The following is a 23,581-nucleotide window of genomic DNA, read 5'->3' as shown; positions in this document are numbered from 1 at the left end:
TGAAATTGGGATCTCGTAGAGATATCTGCACTCTCGTGCTCACTGCAGCATTACTCACAATAGCCAGGATATAGAAACAACCTATGCATGTCGGTTAACAGATGAATGGATAAAGAAGTTGTGGTGTATATCTATACACCACTGAATGTTACTCAGCCAAGGAAAATAAGGAAATCCTGCCATTCATGATAACTTAGATGGACACTGAGGGAATTACACTAAGTGAAATAAATCAGAGATGGAAAAAATAAATACTGCACAATAATTTATATGAGAAACATAAAAAACACAAACTTAGATAAACAGTAAAGTGATAGTTACCTGAGGTTATGGGTTGGGAGAAATAGGGAGACAGTCGTCAAGTATACAAATTTTCAGTTATAAGATTAAGTTAGAGGGTCTAATGTACAGCATGGTGATTATAACTAATACAGTATATATGTATCATGCTTATTATATATTTGTATAAATATGCATCATACATATATATGATATATATTAGTCATATACACATATATTATATTAGAATACATATTATATATGTATCATATATAAAGTAGATCTTAAGTGTTCTCACCACAAAAATAAAAAATGATGATATGTGACAGGATGAGATGTAGGTGATAACTGTGCTGGTAGTCATTTTGCATTTATAAATGTATCAGACTAACATGTTGTACACCTTAAATTTATACTATGTTATGTCAGGAAGCAACAGTCAGAACTGTACATGGAACAACAGACTGGTTCCAAATAGGAAAAGGAGTGCATCAAGGCTGTATATTGTCACCTTGCTTATTTAACTTGTATGCAGAGTACATCATGAGGAACGCTGGGCTGGAAGAAGCACAAGCTGGAATCAAGATTGCTGGGAGAAATATCAATAATCTCAGATATGCAGATGACACTACCCTTATGGCAGAAAGTGAAGAGGAACTCAAAAGCCTCTTGATGAAAGTGAAAGAGGAAAGTAAAAAGGTTGGCTTGAAGCTCAACATTCAGAAAACAAAGATCATGGCATCTCGTCCCATCACTTCATGGGAAATAGATGGGAAAACAGTGGAAACAGTGTCAGACTTTATTTTTTGGGGCTTCAAAATCACTGCGGATGCTGATTGAAGCCATGAAATTAAAAGACGCTTACTCCTTGGAAGGAAAGTTATGACCAACCTTGATAATATATTAAAAAGCAGAGACATTACTTTGCCAACAAAGGTCCGTCTAGTCAAGGCTATGGTTTTTCCCGTGGTCATGTATGGATGTGAGAGTTGGACTGTGAAGAAAGCTGATCGCCGAAGAATTGATGCTTTTGAACTGTGGTGTTGGAGAAGACTCTTGAGAGTCCATTGTACCGCAAGGAGATCCAACCAGTCCATTCTAAGGGAGATCAATCCTGGGTGTTCATTGGAAGGACTGATGCTAAAGCTGAAACTGCAATACTTTGGCCACCTCATGCGACGAGTTGACTCACTGGAAAAGACTCTGATGCTGGGAAAGGTTGGGGGCAGGAGGAGAAGGGGACGACAGAGAATGAGAGGGCTGGATGGCATCACCAACTCTGTGGACATGAGTTTGAGTGAACTCCGGGAGTTGGTGATGGACAGGGAGGCCTGGCGTGCTGTGATTCATGGGGTCGCGGAGAGTCGGACACGACTGAGCAACTGAACTGAACTGACTGATCTATCAATTATAAATCAATAAAGCTGGTGAAAAACCCATTATATCATCATAGATGTCAATTCTTAGATACAAATGTAGTTTATATTGGTCAACTTAGACAAGGACAAAGAATAAGAGGCAGTCTTATGTTCATATTCATACAAAAAACACCATTTACCTTTGATGGAGGAAAAAACTCAACACATTCCAGCCATATGGTTAAAAAGAACTTCCCACATATTGCACACTTTCTTCCCTGAGAGATAATGCTCCTGACCTGTGGGTACCATTTTATGGCTTTCATTAGGAAAGGATTCTTTTCTGCTAGCTGATTCATTATAAATCTTGATGTTATTTCCTAGATTAAAAAAGAATATGGTTCTTCAGATTATTCTCAAAATAACTGTTTTATATTACATTGATTCCTATTTCATTAATTTATATTTTTGGCTTATTCCTCACAGTTTCTGTTAAATTAGTTTTCCATGTATATATAATGAATTATATTGTCAATAACTGGCATTGTAAGCTTAGTTTTCAGCATATACAAAAAGCAAGTTACGTCCATTGTAAATTTCTGTCTCTGACATATAGGAATTCAGATTATAATAAATTTACATTATTAAAGTGTAGGTTCAAATTTTGTACCTCTTATCACAATAGGCAAGGACTGTGCAAATATTCAGACTAGACTCAAAAATTGAGTCTGTCACATTTACTAAGGTCTAAATCCTTACCGCTTAAGCTGCAGAATCAATAGAATCTGTATCATCTAGAAGCTTATTAGAAATTCAGACTTAGTTGCACTTCAGATCTATTGAGCCAGAATCCGCAATTTAACAAGGTTCCCCAGGTATTCTGTATGTATGTTAAAGTTTGAGAGGTACCAGACTAAGTTATCTACTAAACTGAGTATCTGAATTGAGCCAAATTAGTAAAGAGTACTGATTTCTATTAATCAAATCTTTGAATTCAGTATGTATTAAAACTATCCACATAAATACATACAGAAACTACACTTTTGATAATAACATTATTAAACAATAAAATAGGTGGTGAGGCTGGTCACTATGACAATATCACCATCTTAAAATAAAAAATTATAAAATACATAATTATATCTTCACTACCCAAGCAAACAAAATAAACATTTGATTCACTCCACTAAATGCCCCTCTTGTGCCAAGAGCATGAAGTTCTGTGTAAATTTTACAAAAACACTGCATGAATTTTTAATAGTGTATAAGACCTTTTTGTGGCCAAAGTGAAAAATTTCTCAATGGTATTAAGATAGTCCGTGTGGAAATACAAACATACATACATAAATATACACATACAAGCATAACCTTTCACTCATCTATCCCAATTAAAATCTTTAAAAATAATAACAAATCCTATAAATCTGTCTCCCTGTTCCTTATTACTCTATCCCTTGCACTCAGCAAACATCTGGTAATGCTGCCTCTGCACAGAAACAGCCCTGAGCATGGGTTCCTTAACTGCCTGATCCTTCAGCAGCATAACCTCCTACACACTTCAGCTTATTCTCTGGGATGGTTACATGATTAAGTCATCCTTTGTGAAAGAACGGCCCTTTCACACTAATATTACAGGACTCCTAAATTCAATGTCTATTATCGCTTCCCTCTAATTAATTACACAGAACATAGCTTGTGATTCTGAATGAAATGGTGATTTTAGAGGCAGAGTTCAATGGTTAGTTTCACTATAAACCCACAAAAAACAGAGAATTCAGACCCAAAAGAGCAGACAGTAGAATTTGCTGAAATACACGGGACCAATGAATAGGTCCCATGAAAAAGACACTGATGATGGGGAAAGACTGAAGGCAAAAGGAGAAGGGGGCAGCAAAGGATGAGACGGTTAGATACCATCACCGGCACAATGGATGTGAATTTGAGCAAATTCTGGGAGATTGCAGAAGACAGAGGAGCCTGACGTGTTACAGTTCATGGGATCACAAAAAGTCGGACATGACTTTGCAACTGAACAATTCACACAGCAGACATTTTCCATTTATGATTTCTGGAACCAATCATGTTTGTTGCACTTGGAATTGTTGCAGAACTCTTCTATTACCCATTATTTATATCTTTCTCCTACTTGCTGCCAATGTGTTGCTTTGGAAGACTAACATATATCATTGAAATATAAAGTTATTACTTAAAGAAACATACACACACACACACACACACACACATATAATGAGATACTTCTGGCATGACCAATAGTAAATTTTAGGAAATTTGTACCATGAAAATACACGCAATGCAGTTTTTGAGAATATACTACTAAATGATGGCTTGATCTCAGTGTTATTTAAAAGTCAAAAAATCGTTTATGGAAAAATAAATTATTCCTTTTGAATAGCTTATATGCTATTCTGTTGGAATATTTGTTAGCTAACTATATGTAGGTCAGAGATTATTTCTATGTTTAAACAATCATAGATTAAAATTAGTTTAAGGTGTTTCTTTCAGTTTTCCTAATACATGTTGATTAGATTTGAATCATAAAACTATCCTTACATATATTTATATATAAATATTAAACATTATAAAACATAAAAACAAATGTGAGTCAGAAGGAATGAAGAACTTTGGAACTGTTGTGTGATCAACTGTTACTGTATGATAGACATTAAAACACAGCATCAAGAGCAAGATACTGAGTCAGAGTCAGATACATAAATAAGTGCAAATCATGTGGCTCTATGACTTACTAGTGTGACCCAATTTGACAAGTCCTTAAATTCTCTGATCTGGAATACCTCACCTATAAAATAGAGATTTTATTTTCAACCCTACCACACAGAGTTCAGAGAATTAAATTATATAATACAGGTAAAACTCTGTTTAGCATCTGCTGATTAATATTTTGTTATAGTTATCAATATTAAATTTTAATTCACAAATCTCTGAGATAAGGGAAAGTCTTTAAAAATCTTAACCAAGGAATATCCTAAAACAAGTCCCTATAGTTTTTGAAAGTCCAAGTGATTTAATCAGTAATGTTATAATGGTAGCCAAATATTCAGTAGAAATTACTTTTACATTAAGTTTAAATACAAAATTATAGTAAATTTGTCACCTTTCTAAGAAAAATTCTTAGAGATACTTTCGAAAACACCCAAATCATTTGTATAAGTAAAAATCATTGCTTCTACTAAATAAACAAAACAAAACCCCCAAATTGTTGTGCTCCTGGGTCCTTAAAGTTTTGAAAATGAGAGGGAAGAACTGTTCTCTCACCCTGCACCTGGGCCCCAGACTCAAGCTAACATTTTTGCTCTCATGGGCTCCAAGTAAGACCCCTGCCACCTTGGGTTAACTGCTTATCCAGTCCCCTCCACAAATCAGAATTTCTTCCAACAAGAGACTACCTTTGTTTTCCTTTTCCCTCACTTCTGGCAGCCCCTTTCTGAGGCAATATTGAAGCATGGAGTCTGGAGGCCAACTGCTTAGAATGGCATCCACATTTTAAAACTTACTAGACCTGTGAACTTGGACAAGTTATTTAACTTCTCCAAGGCTCAATTTATCTATAAAAGAGGAATAATAATGGTGTCTTCTTTTTGAGGGTTAAAGAAGGAATAAATTAGTTCATTTCTATTAAGTGCTTAGAACAATGCCTTGCCCATGGTAAGCATAATAAGTATTAGTTGCCTATTAATATTTTTATTATTATTATCAATATTATTTTATTACCATTGTTCTGAAATGTTTGATTCAAGGAGAACAATTAGGTTATGAGGAATTAAATTTAATACTTCAATTTTAAAATCATTTATAATTAAACTTCAAATAAGTTTTTATTCATATAAGAGAGGGAAATAATACTGTTTATGGAAATATAGATTGAGTCTCTGGAAGAGAATTGGAAAAGAGTTAATCAGCCTTGAAAAGATTAGTCCTTTGGATTAGTGATTTCATTGACAAGGATAATATGGACATGAGAAGAGGACAGCCTTGTTTATAAAGGCCAAAAAGTTATAAGATTATTAATATTTAAACAGCCAACAGTAGGAAAGTAGTTTAAAATATTCTGGTATAATCGTATACTAGTATATTATCATGTAATCATCAAAAAAGATGTCATGGACTTTTTACTGACTGGAAAAATATTCACAGTATTTTGAGTAAAAAATGAAGTATCTAAATAGTACACAGCTTGAACAAAGCTTTGATATCAAAAACTTCTGGATTTATTAAAAGTTCTAGCAAAATAAATGTCAGAAAAGTGATTGTATCTCTGCACACTGGATTTTTGAGTATTTTTATTGCCTTTTCTCTGATTTCTCTAAATAAGCTTGTATGCGACGAGTTGACTCACTGGAAAAGACTCTGATGCTGGGAAAGGTTGGGGGCGGGAGGAGAAGGGGACGACCGAGAATGAGATGGCTGGATGGCATCACCGACTCTGTGAACACGAGTTTGAGTGAACTCCGGGAGTTGGTGATGGACAGGGAGGCCTGGCGTGCTGTGATTCATGGGGTCGCGGAGAGTCGGACACGACTGAGCGACTGAACTGAACTGAACTGAACTTTTAAAATAATTTTTCAACTGGTGGCTCAGATGGTAAAGAATCTGCCTGCAATGCAGGAGACCCTGGTTCAATCCCTGGGTTGGAAAGATCCCCTGGAGAAGGAAATGTCAATACACTCCAGTACTCTTGCCTGGAGAATTTCATGGACAGAGGAGCTTGGCAGGTTATAGTCCACAGTATTGCAAAGAGTTGAACACAACTGAGTGACTAACACACATGGCATTATAACTAATATTTTCTTCCTCGCTTATCTGTATTTTCTAGTTTTCTGTATTAAACATATATTACTTGTTCAATAAGGGAAAAATGTTATTTAAAAAAAAAAACTAAACCATTAAACAATGTTGTTTCCTGTAGTCAGGAAACTTGAACCCTTCCCAATACTTGAAAGTTTTAAGACAATTCTGCAAGTTCAGCTAAAAGGACCTGAGAAATCCACATTCACAATACAGACTCATACTCTCAAATGTGGTAAAATCTGCAATCTTCGATGTGTCTATCACCAAAAGACATACACAGCCAGTCCTCTAATATACTTCCCTATTCCTTCTTTTAATATCATCAACTTCTTTGACTAAAGGGAACACAATTTCTGGATCATATTCTTTCATCCCCTAGGAATGGGGATAAATGACAAGGGGATGGAAGAGGCAAAAGACCCCAGTAAGAACAAATCAAATACATCTTTAGATAAGACTGAAAAAATACATGGACACTAAAGCGAACACAAATTCCTCTATTTTGATCCAACAAAATGTTTAAAATGTCTCTGAATGTGGTCACTCTGGAAATCAGGTAGGATTACATTGGATTCTGCAAGCAAGTCAAAAAGATTATGACTACGGTCTACAATGCCAATGGATTATAGTTGTATTAATCATTTGCTGACTTGGTAAAAATGCTTTAGAAGAAAACTCTTTAAAACTTAAATCATGGGTTTAGCTCGAATACTTGTATGAATGACATAAGGATTCACCTGTAAACTCCAGACATCCTCCTGTTTTATAGCACTAACTGGGTGCTTCAGGAACAGTGGGTTTCCCTCACAGTAGAACTCCCTCAGCTTCAAATCTTGAAACTTTCAAAAACAAAATAAAAACTTCATTACACAACAAAGTAAACTTCACTTCAGAGCCTTCACCATCAATAAAAACTAGACTTTTTTAAAAAGTCTACTTTAAAATTTAAAATAACTAAATATTTATCAACATTTTAAAAAATATTACTTTATTTAAGATCTGCACTCCACATTAGTATTTTAACAGCAAGGCATACTCAAGTTATTAGAAGCATAAGAATCTTCATGTTACCAAGGATGGCAATGACTTTAGAGATCATCAGTGGCATCCCCCAAACTAGACAGATAAGAAAACTTGCTCAGGATCATAGAGCTGGTTACTAATAGAATAAGGGTTAATTAATCAAATGCTGGGAACAGTTTGCAACTAATATGTTTGTTAGGAACCAAGTAAGATGAAAAATCCCTGGAGGAGGGCATAGCAACCCACTCCAGTATTCTTGCCTGGAGAATCCTCATGGACAGGGGAGTCTGGAGAGCTACAGTCCATAGGGTTGCACAGAGTCTGACAAAACTGACGTGACTTAGCACGCACTCATGCATGATGAAAAGTAACACTTAATACACACCAGCATCTAGGTATCACATACTGTCTTATGATTCATTCATTTATGATCAGGGGGAAGGTAAGGGAAATAGAGAAATATAAAAAAATTCTCATTTTTTTGAAGTACAGTTGATTTACCTGTTGTGCACAATGAAAATTTAAAAAAAAAGAAAATGTACAAGTCACAGGGTATTAAATTTTCTCATAAGAAAACCTAAATTCAGCTGGATTCTACCCTTTGCATAGAAAAATAGTTGAATTCTCTTATATTAATATTATGCTTTGACTCCCAAGAACTCATGTGGTTTTCAAAATTAAACTAATTTAGGGATTTACTTTTCTGAGCCTTAGATTCAACTGTGAAATAGGGAAAATAAGACCTGTCTTCAGTGGTGTGCAGATGAAATGGCTCTTTGGAAAGGAAAAAAAAGCCCTGATTTGTGGCATGCTTTGATTCAAAGGTGTCAATACTCCTACAATGGCTGATGCCAGTCACTGAACACAGAGTTGGGAAGAGACGGGGAAAACGGGCTCTGGGAGCCGGGATGAGCAGCGCCATTACGCCACTGCACGCCACACTCATGAGAGGGTTGCAGATAGTTCCTTGATTTCAGCCCAGGGCTTAAAAAAAATAATTGATTTTAATACATCTCTCCAGGGCAGCATGTCATCAGGTCTCAAAAGTCTCATGAAATTTCTACAACATAGACAAGATTTTAAAATAAAATACAGGGTTTAAGACCTCATTGGAATCACCTTTAGACATTCTGTCTTTCTGAATTCAGTTTCCTCTGGTATCTATCAACAAGGAGCAAACCAGAGAGTTGAATCCAATGGTAGCCCCAAGTGTGTGCTGGGTGTGCCGAAATGAAAAGAGCACTTCCTGTGCTTAATGGAATCACCCTTTCTTCCTTCTGGTCCTGGAGAATAACATTCTATTATTTATACTTAAACTCAGTATTTTTATAAAAAACTGATACAAACTTGAGTATCCTGGTATATGCAAAAGCATTAACAGATGTGAACCTCATTTCAAAGCTGACCATGGTCCAAAGAGCATATATTTTTCTTCAGGGGTCATTTCTTTCTTTCTTCAAATTCTGTCATTATTCTTCCATTAAACATTGCAATGAGTTATCCAGCTTGCTAACTTATTACACACAATATAGCAGAAAGAAATTAATTAAAGGAAAATGATAATGAAAGTCATTAGCATGTGTTTTGCAGCAGGTAAATTTCAGCAACCTGAAGTCACACAATGTCTCAGTGTCCACTCTGAATATTCCCCAGAGCAGCATTTTTTAATACCCTATTTCGGCATGCACTACTGGGTTTCCTGTCAGTGCATGCGTGCTAAGTCACTTCACAGTTCACAGGGTCACTATTCGACCCTATGGACTGCAGTCTGCCAGCTGCTCTGTCCATGGGATTCTCCAGACAAGAATAAGTTGCCTTGCCCTCCTCCAGGGTATCTTCCTGACTCAGGGATCAAACCTGAGTCTCTTATGTCTACCCGCATTGGAAGGCGGGTTTTTTACCACTAGCTTCAGCAAAAGTCTACCAGATGTCCACCCAGTTCCCTTTGTCAACCCTTCCGTTGTGTACTCCACACTTCATAAATATGCTGCTGCTGCTAAGTCACTTCAGTCGTGTCCGACTCTGTGTGACCCCATAGACGGAAGCCCACTGGGCTCCCCCTTCCCTGGGATTCTCCAGGCAAGAACACTGGAGTGGGTTGCCATTTCCTTCTCCAATGTGTGAAAGTGAAAAGTGAAAGTGAAGTCACTCAGTCGTGTCCGACCCTTAGTGACCCCATGGACTGCAGCCTACCAGGCTCCTCCATCCATGGGATTTTCTAGGCAAGAGTACTGGAGTAGCTTGCCATTGCCTTCTCCTTCATAAATATGATCTTTTCAAAATATAGGTCTGATTATGTCACCCCCTTCCTAAAACCCTTTAGACTTGCATTGCTCTTCAAATAATCAAAATCCTCAGCATAGTCTACTTTCCTTGGTCATGGCCCCCTTCTATTCCTTCCAGGTCCCTGAATATCCAAGGTCCCTCCCACGCCAGGGCCTTTCCACATGCTGTTCACTTTGCCTGGAAAGCATCTCTCCCCTTCATCGAATTGATTCCTACCATTCTTCAGACAAGTTTTGTCACTTCTTCTAAGAAGTTTTCCCCTACCTACTGTTTAATCAAGTTCTTTTTCTCCTTCTCAGGTCAGTGGTCCTTTCTTTTAGTGTACTGATATCAGTTTGCAATTATACATTCATGACGACAATTACTGATTAATATGTTCTCCTCCTAAAGTACAGCACTGGAGAGAGCAGAGACCCTGTCTTGTTTCCTCACCGTTATACGCCCAGTTCTCAGTACAGGGCGTAGTATGTAACATAAAACGTTACAGAAAGAGAAGAAAGAACCAGAAATCAAACTGCCTTGTTTGAATCTGAGGTCCTTTAAGCAAACCAGCAAACACCCTCTTCCAACAATACAAGAGGCGACTCTACACATGGACATCACCAGATGGTCAGATTGATTATATTCTTTGAAGTCGAAGATGGAGAAGCTCTATACAGTCGGAGAAAATAAGAACAGGAGCTGTTACATCATTTACATAAAACCATAGAGCCCACAAGTGGTTTTCATTAGGTAAGTGGTGGCTTGTGTCCCATTTTTTAAAAGCCACTGAATCTTGTGTTAAATGTATATCTCCTAATAAATACTGGAGAAGGAAATGGCAACCTGCTCCAGAATTCTTGCCTGGAAAATCACATGGACAGAGGAGCCTGGTGGGCTCCACACCCCATGAGGTCGCAAAGAGTCGGACACAACTAAGCAACTAAACACACACACACACACACACACACACACTCCTAATAAATTGAACCACTGACAACCAAAGAAAAATACACTATTTTCAAATTAAGGTCAAATTTTAGAGAGGCTATAATAAGCTGTAAAAATAGGGTACAGTGTTTCCTAATATTCAACCTATATAAAGACAAACTATAGATACTGAACAGGAAAAAAGTGGATCTCTAATGTTGCTATTCAATAGAGGCAGAAAAGCAAGGAAGATGGAGGTAGACAACTGGAATATCTCACGGTTATTTGAGCAAAGTGGAATACTCAAAATACTTCAAAACAAATCATTAGAATGTGGAGATATTTGGAGATGTCCTTGTCCACAGCTTTATGAACATTTCCCTGAGTATCATTTTTCACTTTTAGGTTATTTTTAATCATCTTGCAAAAGAGTTTCAAAAGTTTTGATAGAACTTTTGGTATTAGTCTGACATCATAATTTCATTTTTCCAAGTTCCTTTCACAAAACTGTACAAAAGTTACCACTCAAGGACATTTTTGGTCATGGGGCATGTTGAAACTATATAGAACAATTTTCTAAGTGTACAATCAATTTCACAAAAATACTTGTCTTAATCCAAAGCTGAATGACCTCCGTGTGTGTATGTGAACATATCTGTGAAGAACTGCTCATACATGGGGATAATTTTACTGAAGGCAAGGGAGTTCATTTGGAAATTATAAGAATCAATCAAATATAAAATGGCTATCATCACTTGACTTTGGATGAAGCACAAAAAAAGTAAAACAACAAAAGTCACTGGGAACATCTGTGAAATATTTAGGCTTTATAAATTAGACAAATAAGCCAAGAGTGACACTAAGCCAGGATCTACCTGCTAGATATCAGGCAAGGGTCTGGAATCAGGGGAATATAAGATATGCCTTCACCGGAATAGATTAAAATCAATCAGCACTGCATTTTTAGAGCAATGCAAAACAAAACTACAATAATGTACCACCTCACACTGGTCAGAATGGTCATCATTAGAATGTCTACAAAGAACAAATACTGGAGAGGGTGTGGAGAAAAGGGAATCCTCCTATACTATTGGTGGGAATGTCAACGGGTGCAACAGTGTGGAAGTTCCTCAGAAAACTAAAAATAGAATTACCATATGATCCAGCAATCCCATTTTTGGCATACACCCAGACAAAACTGTAATTCAAAACAAAAAAAAATACACGCACCCCTGTGTTCACAGCAGCACAACTCACAATAGCCAAACCATGGAAACAACCTAAACGTCCACTGACAGGTGAATGCATATAGTACATATACACAGCGGAATACTATGCAGTCATTAAAAATAATGAAATGCTCCCATTTGCAGCAACATGGATGCTAGAGATTATCACAATGAGAAAAGTAAGTCAGAAAGGGAAAAAAAAATCATGTGACATCACTTATAAGTGGAATCTAAAATATGGCACAAACAAACCTATCTACAAAACAGAAACGAACTCAAAGACATAGAGAACATACCTGTGGCTGCAAGCGGGGAGAGGGCTGGGCAAGGGAAGGACTAGGAATGTGGAATTAGCAGCTATAAACGATCATTACATTACTATTATTATATATTATTACATATAGGATGGACAAACAACAACGAATTACTACATAGCACAAGGAACTATATTTGACATCCTGTGATAAACCACAGTGGAAAAGAATATAAAAGAAGAATGTCTGTATGTCTATAACTAAGTCACTCTGCTGTACAGCAGAGATTGGCACAACACTGTAAACCAACTACACTTCAATAAAAAAAATAAATCAGCATCAGCTATAAACAGAGAAATAATTTTAAAGTAAAAGGATTCAAGGAAATAAAGGACATCAAGAGAAGTAGTAGGTGACCAGGTGTGTAAAGCAACTAAGAAAAGGGGAATTCAGCTAACAATGGGCCCTACATTCAGAGGGATCTCACGTGACAATCAGAAACCAAGTGAGTCTGGAGAAAGGGGGAAAGGGTGAGACAGAAGTAAACAGAGAACCAATGGTGAAGATCCAGGAGAGGAAGGAACTCTTTCAGGGAGACAGCTGATCAGTACTGCTTTGTTAATTAACCAAGGCAGGCCAGAGAATGTCAATGGATCTGTAGAGGAAAAATAACCCATAACATTGTGCTGCTAACACAGCATTTACCCTTGCACACAGAACAGTGGTTACCCTACAAATTGCACATTACAATCATTCAGGTGTTCTCGTAGCTTTGAAAGACATCCCTACATCTGGTATAGTTTCAGCAGCAGGTAGCTCAGACCAAACTTTAAAATGAAAAGAAAATAACATTTACTATCCGCCATGTGCCAAGCATTAGTAAAGGATTTATACACATTATCTAATTTAATTATTCATTCATTCTATATTTGCTGCTGCTGCTAAGTCACTTCAGTCATGTCTGACTGTGTGTGACCCCATAGACGGAAGCCCACCAGGCTCCCCCATCCCTGGGATTCTCCAGGCAAGAACACTGGAGTGGGTTGCCATCTCCTTCTCCAATGTGTGAAAGTGAAATGTGAAAGTGAAGTCGCTCAGTCATGTCCGACCCTTAGCGACCCCACGGACTGCAGCCTACCAGGCCCCTCCGCCCATGGGATTTTCCAGGCAAGAGCACTGGAGAGGCGTGCCATTGCCTTCTATGCACCAGCTATTGTGTCAAATACTTACCCAACAAAGTTATGATACAAGTGTTTATTAATATCCTTGTTTAAAATCACACACTAAAAACCTCTCCATTGCTTAGATTGGCTGATGAATACATGTTTAAGAGATTACATCACTTCTGGTTGAAGATGGGCAGGGTAGAAGGACAGGCACTCATCTCCTCCTGAAAGAGCACCAAAATTGCAACTAGCTATTGAACAACCATCAACAGGAGGATGCTGAAATCCACCAAAAAAAGGTACCCCATGTCCAAAGACAAAGAAGCAGCAGCAATGAGATGGTAAGAGGGGTGCAAACACTATAAAATCAAACCCCATACCTGCTGGGTAGGCAACCCTCTATCTGGAGAACAATAAATACCAAACAAGCTCTCCCACTGTTGCGAAGGTTCTGAGCCTCATGTCAGACTTCCCAGCCTGGGGATCCAGCCAAGAGACAGGGAATCCCCAGGGAATCTGACCTTCAAGGCCCATGGAATTTGATTACAGGACTTCCACAGGACAAGGGGAAACAGACTCCACTCTTGGAGAGGGCAAACAAAATCTTGTGTGTACTAAGACCCAGGGGAAAGGAGCAGTGACCCTACAGGAGACTGAACCAGACCTACCTTCTAGTGTTGGAGGGGCTCCTGTGGAGGTGTGGGTCGGCATGGGCTCGCTACGGGGACGAGGGCACTGGCAGCAGCGGGCATAAGTCCTCTGGGAGGTCGGCATTAACCCCACCCGAGAGCCAGCAGACCCCAGGGCTGCTTGTCTCTAACAGAGGCAGACAACTAACAGAGAGTGAGTGCAACCACACCCGTCAGTGGAGAATTGGATTAAAGTTTTACTCAGCAGGCTCTGCCCACCAGAGCAAGAATCAGTTTTTCCCACTACCAGTCCCTTCCATCAGGAAGCTTATACCAGTCTCTCAGCTTCATCCACCAGAGGGCAGCCAGAAGAAGCAAGAAGAACCACAATCCCTCAGCAGCGAGAACCAAAAACACATCACAGAAAGTTAGCCAGGATGAAAAAGTAGAGGGTTTTGTCTCAGATGAAAGGACAAGATAAAACCCCAGAAAACAAATGAATGAAATGGAGATAGGCAACGTTCCAGAAAAATAATTCAGAAAAATGACAGTGAAGATGATCCAGAATCTCAGAAAAAGAATAGAGGCAAAGATTGAGAACATACAAGAAATGTTCACCAAAGACCTAGAACTAAAGAACAAACAGACACAGATGAACAATACACGAGAAGGAATCAATAGCAGAATAACTGATCCAGAAGAACAGATACGTACCTGGAGGACAGAATGGTGGAAATCACTGCCAAGGAACAGGATATAGAAAGAAGAATGAAAAAAATGAAGACTGCCTCAGAGAACTCTGGGACAACATTATAAGTACCAACATTCACATTATAGGGGTCCCAAAAGAGAGAGAGAAAGGACTTGAGAAAATATTTGAAGAAATAATAGCTGAAAACTTTCCTAACATGGGAAAATAGTCAACCAAGTCCAGGAAGCACAGAAAGTCCCAGGCAGGATAAACCCAAGGAGAAACGCACCAAGATACATAGTAATCAAAATGATGAAAATTAAAGACAAAGATAAAATAAAAAAAAACAACAAGGACAAAAGGACAAATAACATACAAAGGAACTCCCATAAGATTATCAGTTGATTTTTCAACAGAAAGTCTAGAAGCCAAAAGGGAATGGCATGATATATTTAAAGTGATGAAAAGGAAGAATTTACTACCAAGACTACTCTACCCAGCAAGACTCTCATTCAGATTTGATGGAGAAATCAAAAGCTTTCCAAACAAGCAAAAGTTAACAGAATTCATCACCACCAAAAACAGCATTGCAACAAATACTAAAGGAACTTGTCGAGGCACAAAACACAAAAGAAGGAAAAACCTACACAAAATAAACCCCAAACAATTAAGAAAATGGTAATAGAACCATACTGTTGTCAGTCCCTAGGTCATGTCTGACGCTTTGTGACCCCACAGACTGCAGGACGCCAAACTTCCCTATCCCTCACCATCTCCCAGAGTCTGTTCAAAGTCATGTTCACTGAGTCAGTGACACCATCCTACTGTATTATCCTGTCACCCTCTTCTCAGTCTCTCCCAGCATCAGGGTCGTTTCCAACATGTCGGCTCTTCACATCAGGTGGCCAAAGTATTGGCGCTTCAGCTTCAGCATCAGTCCCTCCAATGAATATTCAGGGCTGATTTCCTTTAGGATTGACTGGTTTGATCTCCCTGCAGTCCAAGTGACTCTCAAGAGTCTTCTCCAGCACCACCGTTCAAAAGAATCAATTCTTCGGAACTCAGCCTTCTTTATGATCCAACTCTCAAATCCATACATGACTACTGGAAAAACCATAGCTTTGACTAGACGGACCTTTGTTGGCAAAGTGATGTCTCTGCTTTTGAATGTGCTGTCTAGGTTTATCATAGTTTTTCTTCCAAGGAACAAGTGTCTTTTAATTTCATGGCTGCAGTCATCGTCCACAGTGACACTGGAGCCCAAGAAAACAGCCTGTCTCTGTTTCTATTTTCCCATCTATTTGCCATGAAGTGATGGGAATGGACACCATGATCTTCGTTTTTTGAACGTTGAGTCTTTAGCCAGCTTTTTCACTCTCCTCTTTCACCCTCATCAAGAGGCTCTTTAGTTCCTCTTCACTTTCTGCCATAAGGGTCGTGTCATCCACATATCTGAGGTTAATGATATTTCTCCTGGCAATCGTGATTCCAGCCTGAGCTTCATCCAGCTCAGAATTTCGCACGATGTACTCTGCATATAGTTAAAATAAACAAGGTGACAATACACAGCCTGGATATACTCCTTTCTCAATTTTGAACTAGTCCTTTGTTCCATGTCCTGTTCTAACTGTTGCTTCTTGACCTGCACACAGGTTTCACAGGAGGCCTGTAAAGTGGTCTGGTATTCCCACCCCTTTAAAAATTTTCCACTGTTTATTGTGATCCACACAAAGGTTTTATTATAATCAATAAAGCAGAGGCAGATATTTTTCTGGAACTCCCTTGCTTTTTCTATGATCCAACAGATATTGGCAACTTGATCTCAGGTTCCTCTGCCTTTTCTAAATCCAGCTAGTACATCTGGAAGATTTTGGTTCACGTACTGTTGAAGCCTAGCTTGAAGGATTTTAAGCATTACTTTGCTAGCATGTGAAATGAGCTCAATTGTACGGTAGTTTAAACATTCTTTGGCATTATCCTTCTTTGGGATAGGAAAGAAAACCAAACTTTTTCCAGTCCTATGGCCACTGTTGAGTCTTTAAACTAGCTGGCATATTGAGTGTAGCACTTTAATAGCATCTTTTAAGATTTGAAATAGCTCCACTGGAATTTCACCACCTCCACTAGTTTTGTTCATAGTAATGCTTCCTAAGGTCCACTGGACTTCACACTCCAGGATGTCTGGCTCTAGGTGAATGACTACAGCATCGTGGTTATCTGGGTCATTAAGACCTTTTTTACAGTTGTTCTGTGTATTCTTGCCACCTCTTTTTAATCTCTTCTGCTTCTGTTAGGCCCATGCCATTTCTGTCTTTTATTGTGCCCATTTTTGTATGAAATCTTCCCTTGATATCTCTAATCTTCTGCAGAGACTTCTAGTCTTTCCCATTCTATTGTCTTCCTCTATTTCTTTGCATTAGTCACTTAAGGTTTTCTCATCTCGCCATGCTATTCTTTGGAACTCTTCATTCAGTTGAGTATATCTTTCCCTTTCTCCATTGCCTTTCACTTATTTTCTTAGCTCTTTGTAATGCCTCCTCAGACAAACATTTTGCCTTCATGCATTTCTTCTTCTTGGGGATGGTTTCAATCATCACATCCTGTACAATGTTATAAACCACCATCCATAGTTCTTCAAACACTCAATCAGGCTGAATCTATGTCACTTTCTCTGAATAACCATAAGGGACTTGATTTAGGTCATACCTGAATGGCCTAGGGTTGGTTCATCCTCTGTGTTCATCATTTACCACAATAGTGGCCTTATCTATCAAATGTGGAAAGTTCTATTCATTTGAACTAGTTGGACCAAACCTTAGATGAATTCACAGAATATCTTACTTCAGTGTTCCCAGAAAATTCTGAAATAGGTGCTCCAAATGCAACACTAAGTCATATTCTTTCAAAATTACCCTAAATTAATGGACTGGTGTTTTATTAAAACAGCACAATTGTAACTACAGTATCACTATAGAAGGAACTTTGAATTTATGGTACTACTAAGTCAAATACTGAATATAGTTAAAGAATATTATTTTTATTTATATGTTTAACAAATATTTATTCAATTGAAGGTCTTCCCAGGTAGTCTAGTGGTCCACCTGTCAATGCAGGAGATAATAAGAGACACGGATTCAATCCCTTGGTCAGAAAGATCCCACGGAGGAGGGCATGGCAACCCACTCCAGTAATCTTGCCTGGAGACTCGCCACAGAGCCTAGCAGGCTACAGTCCATGGGGTCACAAAGACTCATACATGATATAAGTGACTTAGCACACATGCATTTGATTGAAATTCAAGACTCTGCTGGTATAAAGATAAGAAAGAGTACTCTTTTCCTTTGGAAGATTATAGTCTATTGAGAAGACCGACTTGAAAAGTATTATTCTATTTTGTGGTACATGCAAACCACAGAGGTGCCAGAGAAGACAAGGGCAGCTTTAATCAAGGCTGGTATCATAGGGCAGAAGAGTCATACCGAGACATGAATAATATCGTGTAGCAGGATGAATAAAATCCTGTAGGATTTGCAGGGTCAGTATAACATCCAATGCTTATTAACATTCAAAACTGCATGTTTTTGGAAAACAGTTTGGCAATTCCTTAAAAAATATTAAAACATGGAATATGACTCTGCAATTCCACTGTGGGGTATATGCCCAAAAGAAGTGAAAGCAGGAACTTGAACAGACATTTGTACATCCATATTCACAGCAGCATTATTCTCAATATACAAAAAGAGCATGCAATCCAACTGTCCATGGGCAGATGAATGAAAATAAAAAATGTATATACATTTAATGCATATACATTACATATAATGTAATGTATTATTTGAATGGCTGAATGAGTATTATTCAGCCATAAAAAAGAAAACCTGACACAAGCTATAACACAGATGGACTGTGGAGACATTATACTAAGTTAAATATGCCAGTCATAAAAGGACAAATATGGTATGATCCTATTTATACGAGATTCCCAGAGTATTTGAATTCTTAGAGACAAGAAGTAGAATGCTGGTTGCCAAGGGTTAGAGGGAGCGAGGAATGGACAGAAAACTTCTGGAGATAGGTGGTGATAATGGTGCTGCAACAACATGAATGTATATATAGTGACTTAGAACTATACACGTAAAAACGGTTAAAATGATAAGCTTTGTTAAATATCACTCAGAGGGTAAAAGGGACTATAATCTCAATTTTGTATTGATTAATCAGAAAAAGTAATGGATCAACAACTATTTATTGAATACCTCCTGGATTGTTGGGCTTCTAATTATTACCTTGAAGTGGAAACACATTCACTCCAACATGAAAAACTATAGCTTCTTTCCAAAAAGTTACAAGCTACTAAGACCAGTTACTTAAAGCAAAGTCAAAATTCATCTCCAAGTTGAAAAAAGTGCATTCCTCATTTTCCATGGCTTAAAAGCAACTAATAAATATCTTTGGATGAACTCAGTTCAGTCACTCAGTCATGTCTGACTCTTTGCAACCCCATGGACTGCAGCACACCATGCTTCCCCATCACCAGCTCTCAGCATCAGGGTCTTTTCTAATGAATCAGTTCTTCACATCAGGTGGCCAAAGTATTGGAGCTTCAGCATCAGTCCTTCCAATGAGTATTCAGGACTGATTTCCTTTAGGATTGACTGGTTTGATCTCCTTGCATTCTAAGGGACTCTCAACTGCAAGGGATAAAAATCTATGCTCTGGAAAGTAATACTTTGAAAAAGTCTGAAGTGACCAAAAACAATACGTGATTTTTGAAAAAACACTTAATCATAAACAATATATTAAAATATTTATGGTAACAATCAGAGTTCACTCCGTTCAAACAAGTTCAGCAAGCACAGAACACAAAGGAAGGAATAAGAGAGAACAAGTTCTGAAGTTCTAGAACAAAGCAAATCTTTCAGTTATTTGTATTAATTCAAGGTTCCAATTACCGGAGGTTTTACTGGCTGCCTATTTTTTCACAGGGGATTTCCTCTGGCTCAGATGGTAAAGAATCTGCCTGCGATGTGGGAGACCCAGGTTCAGTTCCTGGGCTGGGAAGATGCCCTGGAGAAGGGAGACAAAGGAGCCTGGCAGGCTACTCCATGGCTGCAAAGGGTCAGACACGACTGAGCAACTGACGCTGTTTTTCTATTCCCAATAAACAAAATTATTTTTCAATTATAATACAAGTTGACTCTACTTACTCCTGATGGAAATATCTGAATAACATTTCCAGCTACGTCTAGAATTCTCAGGTTGAAAAGATCACAAAGTCCCTGTGTCAGGAAACAAAAGAGAGAAAGAGAGCTTTTACAAATCTAGTATGTAGCATCGTAAACATCTCTTGTAAGTTTAAACTGGATGAGGCTGATCTCCTTTCCTAATTACCTGATCAGTACTCTCCCCAAGGAAATCACAACGAACGAATTCAGATTTTCTGAATTCTCCATTTCCTCTGACCACTCCAGGGCAACATAACATGGTGGCCAAGAACTAGACTATTTGTAGTAAATATCTGTAGGTTCAAATTCACCTCTGAGACTTACTATATTATCTATGGGCAAATTTCTTAATCTTTGTACTTTAGCTTCTCCGTTTGTAAAATGGAAACTTTATTGGAAACCCCTACCTTCAATATACCAGCAAGGAGATCCAACCAGTCAATCCTAAAGGAAATCAGTCCTGAGTATTCATTGGAAGGACTAATGCGGAAGCTGAAACTCCAATCCTTTGGCCACCTGATGCGAAGAACTGACACATTTGAAAAGACCCTGATGCTGGGAAAGACTGAAGGCGGGAGGGGAAGGGGACAACAGAGAATGAGATGGCTGGATGGCATCACCGACTCAACGGACATGGGTTTGAGTGAACTCCGGGAGTTGGTGATGGACAGGGAGGCCTGGCGCGCTGTAGCCCATGGGGTTGCAGAGTCGGACACGACTGAGCGACTGGACTGACTGAGCTGACCTGCAATATGGACGCTGAATGCACTAAACAGATTACTAATCAGAAAGTGCTCACTAAAGGGTTAACAGATACTGAGCAGTTAGGAGACATTTCTACTATTAAAATAGAAAGAGCCTTTGGGAGACAGGAAACAGACATAATTCCACTGGCACTTACTTCTCAACTACCTCTTGTGTAGCACTGAGCTGACACAACCCTTTCCTTTAAAAGGAAATCCGTTAGTCTAGCCACACGCCCAATGGGACTGGATGGGCATATACATTCAGACACATGTGTGCAGACATACACGTGATTTACAAGAGACCAGGAAAAGATTCACAATACGCTCATTATCGAAACAAACGACTGTTTTCTGCAATGCCTTATCATTTATAATACAGACCAAAAAGAACAATGACAGACTGAATCATATTAAATGTACAAGGATATAAATGGCTACAGGCATTCTTTGCATGATAATTCAGGACAGGATTTACTAGCATTCAGGTTTTTTTAAAGTTTAAAAGCCTCAGGGTTTATAAATTTGTAGTAAGACTACTGATTTGAAATATGGACTTTTACGTTAGACAGGCAAGGATCTAAGATCCTTCCTTGACCTTTGCAAGGTATGCTTGAGTCACATACCCACCCTGATCTTTATTCTAAAGTGAGTTTAATAAGAGATATATGATAAAGTTGTTATAAACACAAAATAACACAATGCTTCATGATGATCCTGTTGCTGCTGCTGTTGCTTCCCTTCAAATAAGAGAGACATGCTTTTAACAGGTTTATTCTATACTTGTTTATACTAAGTAGGATTTTAAGGAATATATGAATACATTTTCAAAATATACTTATTTACAGCCTATACCTTGGTATATTTTTACATATCATATTACAGTGTGCACAGAATATTTAAAGGAAACATCTTCTTTAGAGAAAAGTGAAATAGTAGGAATTAATCTATTTTTATTCCTCAGTTTACTGCATGCCATGCCTTTCCTCCTGTCAAATTAATTTTAATTTGCATAAATAAGGAAGGTAAATCTGTTGACAGGTCCCTAACAAGAAACAGTACCCTCAAACTGGAAAAACTGAGGCGGGGGCGTTAATAAAGTCACTGTTTATAAAAGTTTGACAGGGTTTAGGGAAACCAACAAGGTTCCCTAAGCCAAGAAAGGTAGTTCCCTAAACCTACAAAGTTCCCCAAAGCTAGCAACAGCAGGGAGTTCTTTAACACCACAGGTCTAAAGAGCCTAGGGAATGTAAGAATGTTCACACGACGATGTTCTGATGATCACAGGACATTAGCCATGACCCTCCAGAGAGGCATGCGGGCAATTCACAGCAACCTTCTAGAGACAGCACCAAGGGAAAACCATCTGGCACTCAGTCTCCAGGGCTTCCCAGGGGGCTCAGTGGCAAAGAAGCCACCTGCCTACACAGGAGATGAGGGTTTGGTCCCTGGGTTAGGAAGATCCCCTTGTGGAGGAAATGGCAACCCACTCCAGTACCCTTGCCTGGAAAATCCCGTGGACGGAGGAGCCAGGAGTCAGACACGACTGAGCAAGTGTGCATGCACGCACTCAATCTTCTCCTGCCCTTTCACCTCCTGATACTGCCTCTCATTGGACATATCCTAGAGGAAATCAGAGGACAAAGGAGTTCACTGATGCTCATACAAGTCAGTCTCCCAGGCACAGGCGAGAAAAGCAGGTTGGAAAGGATGGACAGTGGATATAAAGGAAAAATAGAAGATATCTAGCATATATTCCAAAATCAAAAAGTACTTATACTTTGTGCTGTATACAAAGTTGCCAGATAAAAATACAGGAGGCTCATTTAAATTTAAATTTCAGACAAAAAAGATAAGATTTTTTAAATATATAAGTATGTCCCATGCAATATTTGGAGCATACTTATAGTAAAAGAATTCTTCTTTGGTAGTCTGAAATTCAAATTAAAGCATTTTGTATTTTTATTTACAAAGTCTAGCATTCCTAGCTTTGTAAAAAAAAATCCAAGTTATAACCTTCTTTTGTCATAGTGATTTGGGAACTTATATATGATAAGAGGGAAATCAGAGGGAAAGTAAATGATGGCTTGTACTCAGACACCCTAATCTAGTCTATAACTGCTCTCTATCACGGTGTAATGAGTTCTTCACCAACAAAAGAAAATTTGGTCCCATCTTTTGCTTACCTCTGGCAAAGATTTAATGTTGTTCCTGGCCAGAAGAAGCTTCTGGAGCTTTTTCAAGAACTTAATTTCTTTGGGTATGCACACAAGCTGATTGTAGTTAAGTTGAAGTTCAGAAAGATTCTCAAGGAAACAAAGTTCTCCAGGAATGCTGGCTAGCTGGTTATGATTTATACTCAAACATCTAAGATTTTTTAATCTAAAAAATAAACAAAATATATGAATGAAATTCACAAGAATAAGGAAGTCCATTGTACATGTATGTGCACATATCATTTATCAGAGCCATGTATCAATTCATATTTTTTGTAGCTCATCTGAGCTTTTCTCTAGTCAAGTGTTCACAACTACAATGAATCATTTCAGGATTAAAAAAAACCTTTGCTATAATTTAACTTTTAAAGATATTTTATGATCAGATGGTTCACATTTAAAGTATTTTATGTAATCACAACCTAGATTTAAGAGAAAGAAAATTCTGTCTTCAGTCTTTGTACATATACTTTATTAATAGTTATACTGAAGAAGCCAGAGGCCAAATGCCATATACACACATATGGATATAGATAGGGATAGATTTAGATATAGACCATAAATTCTGTACCACTTAGATGCTGTGAAACATGCAAAGACAGGTTTACCACAAATTCTACCCTTAAATATATCATTGTCTAGAAGGAGATCTTAGAGACACAAAATAAGGAGAGCAGATACCAACAAACAGTGAGAAAAGGATTACCGTTTGAGCCTGTAATTGCAGATACAGTCCCTGAGGTTCA

At 38.2% G+C, this 23,581-nt stretch overlaps 1 protein-coding gene across 1 annotated transcript in view; it reads right to left on the bottom strand.

Annotated features, from left to right (window-relative positions):
• LRRC69 (leucine rich repeat containing 69) overlaps positions 1-23,581 on the bottom strand; it is a 68,368-nt gene that overhangs the window by 9,471 nt on the left and 35,316 nt on the right. Inside the window, exons 4-7 of the mRNA XM_088844658.1 lie at positions 22,806-23,001; positions 19,859-19,930; positions 7,202-7,303; positions 1,838-2,017 (exon numbers count right to left, since the gene is read on the bottom strand). Coding sequence (XP_088700784.1) covers positions 1,838-2,017; positions 7,202-7,303; positions 19,859-19,930; positions 22,806-23,001 — 550 coding nt within the window. The remainder of the gene's footprint in view (positions 1-1,837; positions 2,018-7,201; positions 7,304-19,858; positions 19,931-22,805; positions 23,002-23,581) is intronic.

This window comes from Moschus berezovskii, chromosome 16 (genome assembly GCF_049115385.1).
Source record: "Moschus berezovskii isolate FMDL1 chromosome 16, NW_MosBer_1.0, whole genome shotgun sequence".
Taxonomy (NCBI): domain Eukaryota; kingdom Metazoa; phylum Chordata; class Mammalia; order Artiodactyla; family Moschidae; genus Moschus; species Moschus berezovskii.
This window is presented reverse-complemented; position numbering and strand designations above follow the sequence as displayed.